At 48.2% G+C, this 13,311-nt stretch overlaps 1 protein-coding gene across 11 annotated transcripts in view; it reads left to right on the forward strand.

Moving 5' to 3' along the window:
- NOD2 (nucleotide binding oligomerization domain containing 2) overlaps nucleotides 1–13,311 on the forward strand; it is a 39,239-nt gene that overhangs the window by 19,552 nt on the left and 6,376 nt on the right. For 4 of the 11 annotated variants that reach the window (XM_015126107.3, XM_077985632.1, XM_077985628.1 and 1 more), the window contains exons 5-10: nucleotides 3,191–3,274; nucleotides 3,498–3,581; nucleotides 6,525–6,608; nucleotides 9,170–9,253; nucleotides 9,910–9,993; nucleotides 12,106–12,189. In XM_015126107.3, coding sequence (XP_014981593.3) covers nucleotides 3,191–3,274; nucleotides 3,498–3,581; nucleotides 6,525–6,608; nucleotides 9,170–9,253; nucleotides 9,910–9,993; nucleotides 12,106–12,189 — 504 coding nt within the window. Of the gene's footprint in view, nucleotides 1–3,190; nucleotides 3,417–3,497; nucleotides 3,582–6,524; nucleotides 6,609–9,169; nucleotides 9,254–9,909; nucleotides 9,994–12,105; nucleotides 12,190–13,311 lie in introns of those variants that run through there. The other 7 variants (XM_077985633.1, XM_077985634.1, XM_077985630.1 and 4 more) reach the window with 3 other exon arrangements.

Genomic DNA, 13,311 nt, shown 5'->3' on the forward strand with positions numbered 1-13,311 from the left:
GGTTTCCTGCCCCCCACCAGTCTCTGGATACACTTCAGAGGCTCCCTGAAAACCTTGAGGTCACATGCAGAAAGTTTTGTGTACTATGTGTCACCAAATCAGAGGTGACTAGTGCCCCATCAGAGACTTTAACATCCCAATCAGATGGGAATGTCAGGGCCCAAGAAATAGAAAGTGGCTGCAGGATTTCAACAGTGGCTATCTTCCATTTGCCTGGCCACTTTCAACAATGGAAGAGGAGCCACTCTTGGATTCCTGAGGTAGCACAGTATCCAAACAGGATTTCAGCACTACCTGTATTGCTTAAGAGCCCCAGCCAAAGATATGAGGTTTTGCCCTTTGGAGAATCGGTGCCCCTGAACTCAGTGGCCTCTTTCCACATCTTGGGGGCAGGCAAGGGCAGAGGGTGTGCCTAGGCCTGGGGATCAGCATGCCACAGATTCCCCAACATCCTTCCAGCTTGAAAGGGGACGCCCTGCTTCTATTTAGAACCCATGGGAAAGCAGAAGTTCTAGATTGAAGTTAAAATCGATTCCCAGCCTCCAGGGGCTTTAGGCTACACCTGGATGACCTTAATTGACCCTAAGCATGGGACAAACCTCTTCTTGAGAGTATTAGGATGGTATACATCTTCTCTGGGGCAAAGCAACAAGATTTATTTTTCACTATGGGCCGAACACATGGATATCCACTAGAAACCGTGCAGTGACTTTTGTTAACCCTGACATAAGGACCATGGTCATAAGGTTAAAGCATAATAACAACATAATACATAACATATATAGTGAATATATATATATGTGTTATACACAATGAATATAAATATGATTATACCCATCATGGTCTTGGAGGAAACAGATGATACACTTAAAATGGATGATTTGAGGAGAGTTTAATAAAGAGATTGTTTATAAGCCATGGGCAGGAGTTAGGAAGAGCGAGAGGGTTGCTGCAGGGGCCTGGGGTTAGTAACCGCTGGGGGAGGGTAGACTTGAAGGGGGAAGGGGAGGGAGACTAATTAGCTGGGGGGAAGGTATGGAGAGGGCTGCCTGAGCTTCTGCAACCTGGAAGAATACCGCTTGGCCCTAACTCCCCACCCTGATTCTTGCCCCTGGCCAGCGCCTTCCACTGACTGGACCCAACAGGGAGACCGAGTGGGCTGCCTGCTGGAGTCGTCCCCAGGCATCAGCCTCCCAGGAGCCAGAGATGGGTAGAGAAGGGGGAGAGTGGATCTGGCCAGGCAAGTGGAAGACAGCCAGCACCAAACTGTATTTCCCTAGGAGGGAGGATCCTGATACTTTGAGTGGGAATTTGGAAACCTGTCTGTTGGAGCAATTTCCCTGACAGAAATAAGAATGTGCATTTTCCTGGGTAGTAGACTCATAGTTTGTACCCTAAGAGGCCAGCCATCACTGGCCTGTGTGATCCTCATAGGCCAGTCCATCTCTGGAATTCTTGAATGGATCTTCCATCCTTGATTAAGGATGTCCCCATGATTCCCAGGGTGTGCAGAAGGGCTCTGGGAAACCTGTAGGTCTGTCTGTATGTTCAGAGAAAGGTGAGGGTGGCCTGGTTCTAGCTCCTGGTGCTCAGACTGTGGTGTGTAAAGGCATTTGTGGAAATGCAGATTCCTGGGCCTGCCTCTAGTGATTCCCATTCAGTAGGTTTGCGGTGGGGCCCAGGGAATCTATATTTTTCACAAACATCCCTGGGGATTCTGATACAAGTGGTCTCACTCTGGGAGAACTACTGGTCTGCAGCAACCAGCTTGGTTTTCCGTTAGCAATTACTGTCCTTGAGCGAGTTTTACTGCTCTTCACCTTACACACACTAAAATTGCCAAGGCCGTAGGGGAGGGGAAGCAACCATGAGGTTGCTGTGAGTGCATTGTGTGTGTGTGTGTGTGTGTGTGTGTGAGAGAGAGAGAGAGAGAGGGAGAGAGGGAGAGAGAGAGAGAGACAGATTGAGAGAGAAAGAGAGAGAGAGAGAGGAAGGGAAGAAGGGGGAGGGCACAGGCTCCTTTCCCACAGTGCCAACCTGCCTCTCTCCCACTTGAAGTGTTTCCATGCCAACTGAAATCCTCAGCCTCTAGGAAATCCTATATACACAGTGCCCCTATATAGGTTTCTTTAGACTCTGGCTCTCTCAGACTCTAGAGTGATGACTTTAAAAGTTTTTTGAATGTGACCCACAGTGATTGAGAGAGAGAGAGAGAGAGAGAGAGAGAGAGCGCACCACCGTGTAAACATGGAACCAAAGCTTTACGAAATGACTTTGCTTTGTGAACTCTGAGGCACTCTGCTCTCTTCTGTTCTGTTCTATTTCCATTTTAGAAATGCTGCTCAGGACCTTCAAAATGGTTTGCATGACCTGCACCCTGCAGTCTGAAAAATCCCTGCACTAGAGAAGTGGCCATAAGAGGCCCTAAGGGAGAAGCTGCACAATGTCATGGTTAAGAGTGGGGTTTGGAACCAGGCTGCCTAGGCTCAAAGCCTTTATGTTCCGTACAGCCTTGGCAAAGTCACTTCGCTTGTCTGTGCCTCAGTTTCTTTCTCACAAATGCACATAATAATGGTACCCACTTCACTGGCTTGTCGTGAGGAGGAAATAATGTTATTACTAGGAAGTGCTAAGGATTTTGACCAATGCTAGCAATCATGGTTCTAGGTGACTTTTACTGTGTGCTAGGTGCTCACAAGGCTTTATGTGCACAGACTGGTGAGGCTGATAATGCTATTGTTCCCTTTTTTATAGATGAAGAGACCAGTAAATAACTAGTAAGTGGCTGATCACGATCCCAATATCCAGCTGAGACACTCCAGAGCCTGAGCTGTTAACCATTCAGTCAGGGCCTCACAAGTTTGCCTGAAGATAAAGAATCATGTGCACAGTTGTTAAAATATACAGATTCCTGGGCCCCACCCCGCAGATAGTTGATTGCCAGCTCCAGGGTACGGGCCTGAGAATCTGTATTTTAGGGAAGCTTTCAGATGATGTTGTGATCAGGTGAGTTTTGGGAGTGGTGCCCCAAGAGGAGTGGCAGACAGGGCTTGCTCAGCAGGGACTAGCCTGTTGGAGTGGTGTCATTGGGGATGTCATCAGGGATGAATGAAAGTCTTTTTGGGGGGTTGTAGATTTTTTTCTTGTCTTACTAGCTCCATTTTCAAATGTATTTATTTTGTCTCTTTAGTTTGCGCGATAACAATATCTCAGACCGAGGCATCTGCAAGCTCATTGAATGTGCTCTTCACTGCGAGCAATTGCAGAAGTTAGCGTAAGTCAGCCTGGGCTGTAGACAATGGGCCCCAAGTCCCCTGGTCTCACCCCAGGTTGTGCAGCCTGGGAAGCTGTGAGTGATGGGCTGGGGCAGGGGCTGTTTGCATGATGCGGAGGGGTGCCGGTGATTCCTGCCCAGAGGGGAAGGGCAACCCTGGGATTTGGTGCTCACTGTCCATTGTGCTTTGCTTCTGTGTCTCCTCTCTTCTGGAACCGAACAGTCTATTCAACAACAAATTGACTGACGGCTGTGCACACTCCATGGCTAAGCTCCTTGCATGCAGGCAGAACTTCTTGGCATTGAGGTGAGCCCAGGTTTTCCTTATTTCCTGGAAACTATTTTTTGCCCCATACTTGAGTCAGTCTGATCTGGTCTTGGCCTGGCGCTGCCCACACTGACTCCTGACCTCCTGATTGAATGCAGGGACAGTGGCTCATTTTAAGCAGGGGTTATCTAATGCTGTGATCTCCCCAGTAAACTCTGGACTAGCCCTGCTGAGGACTTCCTGTCTTTTGACCTTTGGCCCTTAGGGCAAAAAAGGTTTTCTAGGCCCCTTTCTTTTTCTGTGTCTAAGAGTGTCACAGTTTTCTGGGGTTACTGAGTTCCGCGATGCATGCTGAGCTTGTCCCGGTGGGGAAGGCATACACAGTCAGTTGCCACCCCAGCTGTGGCAGCCAGTTGCTATAACACTCCCAGGAGGTCCTTTCACCACTCAGCGCATGCAAGGTTTGCAGTCCATCTGGGTCTGCATTTCTGCTGCTCCAGTGTTTCCCAGTTTCAACTGGAGTCTCTCTGTCTCCTGCCTGATGCCATTAAATCGCCCCTTTAGCTGGCTGCTGGGTTGGCCTGGCTTCTCTCTCTTTCCCTCTCTCAGATATTCTTGCCTCCTGTGATTTGTGAGGCAGTAAAAGAAGACAAAGTAAAGAATTGCCTCCATCTATTCTTTTACCCCTTGGGCTGGGTTTGTGGATGGGAGCTGCCATCTTAAAATGGCTGGCCACATAGCTCAGCCTCAGCGAGGGCTACTGAGATCAGAACCACAGGTGCCAATTTGTACAAAGGACACAGTCCTGCTACCACTGCCTGCTCCCTCAGACTCACAAGCCTGGAATAGGCTGTGGCCAGACCTGGCTGGCCCGTCCCTGAGAAGGGTGCTAGTTTCAGAAAGGGAGGCTGAGTTTGTGGCCAACACAATAGTCCTCTGTTATGTGCAGGAGAAACATTCTAAGACCCCAGTGGATGCCTGAAACCATGGAGAATGCCAAGCCCTACACATACCATGCTTTTTCCTGTGCCTACACACCTGTGATAAAGTGTAGTTTATAAATTAGACACAGTAAGAGAGTAATAGCAACTCACAATAAAATAGAACAATTATAACAATATACTATAATAAAAACTATATGAATATGGACTTTGTCTCCCTCAAAATATCTTCTTGTACTGTACTCACCCTTCTTCTTGGGAAGATGTGTGGTGGTAAAATGCCTGTGTGATGGGAGGAAGTGAGGTGGATGACGCACGCAGCACTGTGCTCTAGCGCTGGGCTGCTGTTGACCTGACCACACGTCAGGAGGAGAATCATCTGCTCCCAGAGATCCTGAATTTTTGAGCAACGATGAGGTCGGCGGCTGGATGTCAGGAGCAGATGATCTTGATGACTACCAAATGGGAGCGTATAGAGCGTGGATGCCCCGGACGGGGGACTGATTCACGTCCTGGGTGGGATGGAGCCGGATGGCGTGTGATCAGAATAGCATGCAATTTAAAATGTATGAATTGTTTTTCTCTAGAATTTTCCATTTAATATTTTTGGACTGCAGTTGAATTCAGATAACTGAAACCATAGAAGGCGAAGCTGCGGATAAGCAGGGGGCGGAGACTACCGTATATCATTGTAATTGAGAGCACAGGCTCTGGAGCCAGACTGCCCGAGGTTTGAACCCTCATTAGCTGCATGACCTCAGGTCAGCCCAATGTCTGTGTGCCTCCGTTTCCCCTTCTGTAGAATGGGGGTAATAACCATGGCTACCTCACAGGCTGTAGTGATGAGCAAGCGAGTTAATCCACATGAAGGGCTACACCGTCTGGCAGGGGCTTTATATAGTAAGCGAGTGGCTGAAAGATGATGGGTAAATTACACAAGCACTCAGCTTGCTTCTCCTTATATGAGTCCGGTCCTCCAAGCAGGGATTCGATGTGCCACACATTTATTGGGGAAAAGTCCTAAGAGGGGAAGTGGGGAAGGGAGCTGGGGGAGGCTGGGGGATGTGTCCCTGAGTGAAGGAGAGAGGGAAGGAAGGAAGGTTGAGACGGGGCACCTTGGACTTCCGTGCAGTCCTAAGACATTTTGGCAAGGCTGATGAGGAGTTCTTGAACCAAATTCACCAGGCAGGGGAGCCTGATGTCTCAGGCAGGGGCTGGCAAGTGCAGACACCTGGATGTTAGATTTTGGAGCACAGCAGCTGGGGCCCTTGGCTACCTCCAGGGAGCTGAGGCTGGAGACCTGAAGGGCGAGTTCTCCTAGCTGCCACACCCCTTCTCCAAGGCTACAGTAATATCTGCCTTATAGGATTGCTGTAAGCTGAGTAGCTTGAAGTTCCTTAAAAGAATGAAGACGTATAGTTATCCCAGGAAGCCTGGTGTTGCAGGTGAGAGCTCTGGGGCTTCTCCGAAGCTCTCCGAGGTGTCTGGATTTGGTTGCAGCAGGATCCTTCCTTGTTGGGATCTTTCCCCATCCCTAGCCTTGGCCCTTCCTCTCTCCTTCCTTCCTGGAAGGCTCAGCGGGCCCCACCCCTCTCTCCCACCCACCTGGACCTGCCCAGGGCTCTTGTGCAACAGGTAAAGCCTACCTGTAGCAACAGCAGATCTGGGAAGGCTGCAGAGGGCACGATGGGATCTGGATCGATGGTGGCTGAGGCCGGAGGGAAAGGTGTGACCCTGAGTCATCCTTGCTGTCGCAGGGAAACCACCTCCCAGGACAGCTGCCTACTGTGGCTCCTGCCAGGACTTGTCACACTGCTGTGCGAAACAGCATCCCACTGCCTCTTTCCCTTTGCTGGGGGAAAACCAAGTTGTGGGAGCCGCTGAGTAAACTGGACCGAGCGGCAAGGGCACCTGCTGTGGCTGCTGCCTCCTGGGCAGGTCCTCAATGCTTTCTTCCTGTGTTTCCCTGGCCAGGGCACAGATGGCCCTCCTCTTCTGGCTGCTGCTGTGTTCTCTCAGCCTCCTCTATCTTCCCTTCCAGGCTGGGGAATAACCACATCACCGCCGCGGGAGCCCGAGTGCTGGCCGAGGGGCTCCGAGGCAATGCCTCCTTGCAGTTCCTGGGGTAGGTTGGATTTCAGGAAGAGGGACCTGCATGGAGGGGCTTGGGACTTTTGAGGATTTAGGGGTAGGTGAAACTCTTCAGCCAGGAGGCCCCAGAGGCAGCCCTGCTCCAGTGTGGCGAGGGGGGCGGGGCAAGCCAGGGAAAGAGTGGGCGGCCCTTGACTGCCACCTTCACACTTGGTCTAGGCCTGACAAACAGGAAGTTTGGGATGTTGGGGTTAGGGGAGGGCAGTGCCCATGAGCTGGTGGCAGGAAGCCCTCTGGGCCTCTAGGGGCGCTAGAGCTGTACTTTGGCTGCATATTAAAACCACTTGGGAGCTTCTAAACACTATTGCCAGGCCCCCCACCCCAGACTGATGAAATGCAAATATCTAGGTGCAGGGCTTAGGTATCAGGAGTTTTAAAAAGCTTCCCAGGGGATGGACATCCAGGGGTGAGGATCCCTGACCTAAGAAAGAGAAGGAAATGGGGAAGGACAGGAAGGCACCCAGGGTAAGAGGGGGCTGTGCAAGGTCCTTCGGAGCTCTTGCTCCCTGTAGGACCATGCTAGGGTCTGCCAGGGAGGGGTGTACCCCAAACTGCAGCCCCAGGGTGGGCTTCCTCTGTTTGCTAGGCACCCAGGCTTGCACCTGTGCTGTTCCCAGCAGCCGCTCTCCTATCCTCTCATGCCCTAGTGTGAACTGGGGTCCATTTGACAAGAACTAGGAGTTTTAGAACCTGGAACTGTAGGAAGAGAGAACAACCTTAGGGCCTAAGTGTTCCGGCCCATTTCACAGGGAGGCAAGTTACTCCCAAGCTCAGGTTTTTGTTTTGTTTTGTTTTTTGAGATGTAGTCTCACTCTGTCGCCCAGGCTGGAGTGCAGTGGTGCGATCTCGGCTCACTGCAACCTCCACTTCCCTGGTTCAAGCGATTCACATGCCTCAATTTCTCAAGTAGCTGGGATTACAGGCGCCCACCACCACGCCCAGCTAATTTTTGTATTTTTAGTACAGACAGGGTTTCGCCATGTTGGCCAGGCTGGTCTCGAACTCCTGACCTCAGGTGATCCACCCGCCTTGGCCTCCCAAAGTGCTGGGATTACAGGTGTGAGCCACCGCACCCAGCCCTCAAGCTCAGTTTGAGCCACAAATGGGACTATGTTGCTCTAGAAATCAACATCTTTTCCACACTGCTTTAGTAGCAAGAGAGTCTAGAACAAAGGAGGCTACAGCCCCACTGAACTCTTTTCTGCTTGAGGTCACATCTGCCACATCGGGGGTATTTACCTCTTTCAACACGTATTTATTAGGGTACCTGTCTGGGTCAGGCATTGTGCTAAAACCCCCAAACGCTGTCATATGATACAAAGTGTTCTGTAACTTGCTCTTTTTTTTTTTTTCTTCACAATATATTATAGGATTTTTTTTAGGTCATTATGATCTCTTTACTTAATTACCTATTTATTTATTTTATTAATATTTACAGACAGGGTCTCGCTCTGTCACCCAGGCTGGAGTGCTGTGGTTGCAATCATAGCTCATTGTAGCCTTGAACTCCTGAGCTCAAGCGATTTTCCTACCTCAGTCTCCTGAATAGCTGGGACTACAGGCACACGCCACCATGCCTGGCCAATATTTTAATATTTTGTAGAGACGGGGTCTCACTATGTTGCCCAGGCTGGTCTCAAACTCCTGGGCTCAAGTAATCCTCCCTCCTTGCCTCCCAAAGGAGGCATTGGAATTGCACATGTGAGCTGCCTTGCTCAGCCTGACTTCATTTTTCAAAGAGCCACAGAGTGTTACATAATCTATTTAACTGGTCACTTTTTGATGACTATTAAGTTGTTTTCAGGTTTTTTGTTATTCCAGTGTCATATCCCTGGGGCACAGAGCAGTGCTGGCACAAAGCCGGAGCTCAATAAATATGTACCTAATGAATGAAAGTGCAGTGGACATCCTAATTCAGCCATCCTTTGCTAACTTGTGCACATACCTGTCCAGGGTAGGTCCCTAGAATACAGTTGATAAGTCAGAAGGTGTGAGTTGGGCTCTACCTTTTGGAAAGGGATGTTTTCAAACTACAGTGAGTCAGAGGAGAATGGCCCAGAAGCTGAGGGTGTTGAAGCTGATGGTGTGGCGGGGTGTTAGGAAGAAGCAAGAGATAAAGAGCTTTGCAGAAGAAGCGTTAGACTTTGTTATGGGCAGGTACTGGAGGGTAGCTAAGGATTTGTGGGTGGCAGTTACTAGGAAGCTGAACTAAGTGTCAGAAAAAGTGTCTCAACTGTAAATTACTCTTGTCAGTGAGTTCCTGTCCTTAAAGGTTTGGGGCTGGGTAGGCCTCTACTATTCTCTAAGTCTGTAATGTAAAACCACTGAAAACTCTTGGGTTAAGTTTGGCCATCCCACCCAAAAGATGGAGACAGGTCCACTTTGCTGGAACCAGGAGCCCCAGTGAGGCCACTCTGGGATTGAGTGGTCCTGCCCCTCTGGCTGGGACTGCAGAGGAAGGAGGACTGTTACTTCATGTCTAGAACACATATCAGGTACTCACTGACACTGTCTGTTGACTCTTGGCCTTTTCAGATTCTGGGGCAACAGAGTGGGTGACGAGGGGGCCCAGGCCCTGGCTGAAGCCTTGGGTGATCACCAGAGCTTGAGGTGGCTCAGGTAAGCTTCAGAGTCTATCATGCAGTTTTCTTGGAGAGATCAGGTAAAGAGGGAGGAACTCGGGCCAATTTTGAAGGTCTTTGAACTTTATTTCTACCCCACAATGTTAGGCAATGGAGTAAGGAGAAAACACCATTGGATTTCAAGACAGGACACTTGAGTCTTTCTGGGTGACTTTGGAAATGTCCCTTGTCCTCTCAGGGTTTTGATACAGTATCTGTAAATTGAAGATATTGGGCTGGATCAGGTACATTTTATCTTAAGGACCAATTCCAATCCATTGGTAGTGGCTGCCTGGTGCACAACGTTAAGAAGAATTCTAAGGCTGCACCTGGGCTTAAAGAGCACCGTAATCAATTAGTGATGTCTAAAAAAGGTAAAAAACAAAACAAAAAGAGCACTGCAATCAATTAGTAATATCAAAAAAAGGTTTAAAGAAAGAGCACTGCAATCAATTAGTGATGTCTAAAAAGTGTAAAAAAAAAAAAAAAAAAAAAAAGAGAGAGAGAGAGAGAGAAAGAGAGCACCACAATCTATTAGTGATGTCTGAAATGGAGCAGACCAGGAGAGCACCATGAATGTTGTCCTCCATAGGTTAGTTCATCTCTGAGGTCCTTCCCTGCTCTGACATGCTTTTGTTCCATGGTTACCTCCAGCCTGGTGGGGAACAACATTGGCAGTGTGGGTGCCCAAGCCTTAGCACTGATGCTGGCAAAGAATGTCATGCTAGAAGAACTCTGGTGAGTTTGGGGGATTTTCTGCTCTGGGGAGGTGGATCACAATCTCTGTTGATCCCCTGGCCTCATCCATAGGAGCGGTTGTGTGGACAGACAAAGGTCAATGATTGAGTGATTGACTGATTGATTGATTGTGTTTGTCTTTATATGTACTGAGTGGTATGAAGCTTATAGAGCCTGGTATGTACATGCTAATTTTTTAATTTAATAAAATATATTGGTTTGCTGGTTTGATGACTGCCTCCACATGGCGTAAGTGTTAAGAGCACAGACTCTGGAATCAAGCAGGCCATGATCTTAAGCAAGTTAAATAACAATTTCAGAATCTCAAGTTTCATGTCTGTAAAATGAGGGTAAGAATACTTCCAACCATAAAGGATTTTTGCAAGAATTAGATAAGGTAGTGCCTGTGAAGACCTTAATATAGTGTCTGGCATATTTGTAAGTGCTCCATAAATGTTAAATTAGAATAGTGACAGGGTTGCTACTACTATTGCTGCTGCTGCTGCTGCTGCTACAACTACTACTAGTACTGTGACTACTACTACTAATAAAGTTTTGTTATTTTAAAGTGAATTTGAGTTCCTAGGAGTACTGGGTATTCAAGTCATAGGTCACTTTGGAAGGTGTAATGGAGTTTTGATAGTTGAAAGAGGAACCATGAATCATGCTTATACTGTTGACCTGAAGCAGATTCTAAGTTTCTCATCCTTTAGATGCCACTAGTATAGTTTTCTGACATGTTCTGGGCAGTTTCAGATTATGTCAGGGAGATAAAATGCTGAATGTTTGATTTTCCCAGGAAGCAGAAAGGCACTGCAACATATGGGCATTGACATAAACAGATTTTGTGGATGGACCTTGGCTGTTGCAGGGCTTACTAGGTCCACTAAACTATGATTTGATTCTATCCTGACCGGATTTTGCCACTTGGAATTTCTTAGTAGAGGAGAACCTTATTGTGAGAGCATCAGTTATGATTACTGTTAAAAGAAAAACTTCAGGCAAATTAAATTTAGCAGAGCTGATTTGAGCATACAGCAATTTATGAATTGGGCAGCATTCAGAACTGGGAGCGCTCCACCCAGCAAGGTGGGCAAGCACTATCTACAGACAGGAAAAGGAAGTGATGTACAAAACAGCTTGATTGGTTGCAGCTGGGCACTTGCCTTGTTTGGGCATGATGTGATGAGGCATTTTCCTTATATGGACATAGTCTGATCAGCTGGTAGGCTATGATTGACTGAAGCCTGGCTGCTGTGATTGACTGAGACTTAGCTGTTTGTTACAAGGATATATCGTTAGGTTGCAGTTTGCCACATAGGAACTCAAAGTACGGAGGCAGTCTCAGGCCAAATTTGGTTTAACTATACGTTAAGCTGCAGGTGACAGAATACCTTCATCTATAGAGGTTTAAACAAGGAAAGGGTTTATTTTTTCCTGTATAGGCAGCTGGAAGTAGGCAGTGTAGGGTTTGTACAGTGGCTACAAGAGGCCAGGAGGGGTCTTAGCTCTGTCTCATTATCTTTCTGTTCCATCATCCTTAGCCTGTGACTTCATTCACATGGTTGGTTGCCTCATGATCACAGGATGGCTGCTCCAGCTGCGGCACTACTTCTGTATTCCAGGATTCGGTCTATATACCAGGGAAAGCCATCTGTGTTTCTCTCCTTTGAAAAGCATTCCTGGAAGTCCCACCTGTCAGCTTCCCCTTTTGTATCAACCATGTGTATGTCACTTGACCAACCCACGTGTATGTTGTTTGACCAGCCCTGGCTGCAATGGAGAGTGGGAAATACAGTTTTTTCACCAAGTGCATGGCTGTCCAAATGAAATGAGACTTCCATTAATAAGGAAGAAAGGAAAGATGGATATTGGGAAGCTGGGGGATGAGGGAACTTATTACATAGAGAGCCCTTGGAGTGAATTCTCTTGCAAATATGTCCCTGGAATTGAGAATCCCCACAACGTACTTTATCTGTTCTTTCTTTATCCTGAGTTTGGGTTTTCAGATGTTGGATTTCCTATATGGGGGGCATGTGAGTTCATCTTTATTGACATCATCTTCCATAATCAATGTTGTATCAACTGGATTTTCTCTCTTGTTCTCACCAGCCTGGAGGAGAACCATCTCCAGGATGAAGGTGTATGTTGTCTCGCAGAAGGACTGAAGAGAAATTCCAGTTTGAAAATCCTGAAGTAAGGAACCTATAAGTAGGAAACAGGACAATAATTGCTGATCTTTGGAAGGGGCATTTCTGACTAAGATCTGGGCAGCTCCCCGCTGGGGTAACTCACGTGTGGTGGCCTGGTAGAACAGCTTGCCCTGGTCTAGGTGGACAAGGATTCCAGCGCAAGTTGTTTATCTGGGAGGTGGTCCCAGTAAATGCTGATAGGAGAGTGGTGAAGTGAGATGGGAAAGCGAAGGTAACCAATAAAGGAGAGTTATCAAGAGAGTTATCAATGAGGGAAATTGGAGCTCAGTACTCTGGGGCACTCCTGGAGCCAGTGCAGAAAACACCTGGTCACCTACCCAACCAATGGGCAAGAAAGCCATGGCATTTATCCACCAACCGTCTCTCCTTCCTGTGTTGACGTGCACTCATGGGGCACTGATTCTCTAGCACTTCCAGCTCACCCTCACCCAGCTAAACATGCTTCTGGGGTCAGGAGAATGGTCTTAGGCAGAGAGTGGCAAGTCTTTTCTGCAAGCAGTGGCTGGGGAGGTGATGTGATGGGGAGCACTGTGGCCTCCTCCAGTGGCTGACTCAGTGGCTTGGGACTTGTGCCACAAAGAGATGGACAACTGAGGTGAACATGAACCCACCTAGTGACCATCACGGGCTTGTCAGGGTGCTCTCTGAGGCTGATGCCGAAATTCCTATTTCAAGGAGACCTCAGGAACCCCATCAGATGGCTCCTTTGGCTGGAGGAAAGTGTCATCTGCCTAGGCAAATGTGGTCCTAGGAAAACGCTTGCCATTTAGAAACAGACAGACAGACAGCTGCCTCTGTGAGTGCCAGCTTTGCTGCCAGGCTGCTATCCACTCTGGCAACAGTTGTTTGTGTTGCTTTCACAAGCTAGGAAATTTCCAAATATTTGGTGAAAACACTTCCACTAATCATTTGGGTGGAAGTGGGCTGGGAAGTTGGGGTGAAGCCCAGTTATTGAGCCAGATGCCAGCTTTGCACTGAGGATGGGCCTTTGGGAATACCAGGCCCGTTATTGACCAGGTGTGGATATGGCAGTTTTGTCTTCCCTCCTTGTCACAGCCTTACTCCACTTGACTCAAGTGGATGCCAGGCAATGAGGCCGGGGTTT

The sequence above is a fragment of the Macaca mulatta genome, chromosome 20 (assembly GCF_049350105.2).
Source record: "Macaca mulatta isolate MMU2019108-1 chromosome 20, T2T-MMU8v2.0, whole genome shotgun sequence".
NCBI classification, from domain to species: Eukaryota; Metazoa; Chordata; class Mammalia; order Primates; family Cercopithecidae; genus Macaca; species Macaca mulatta.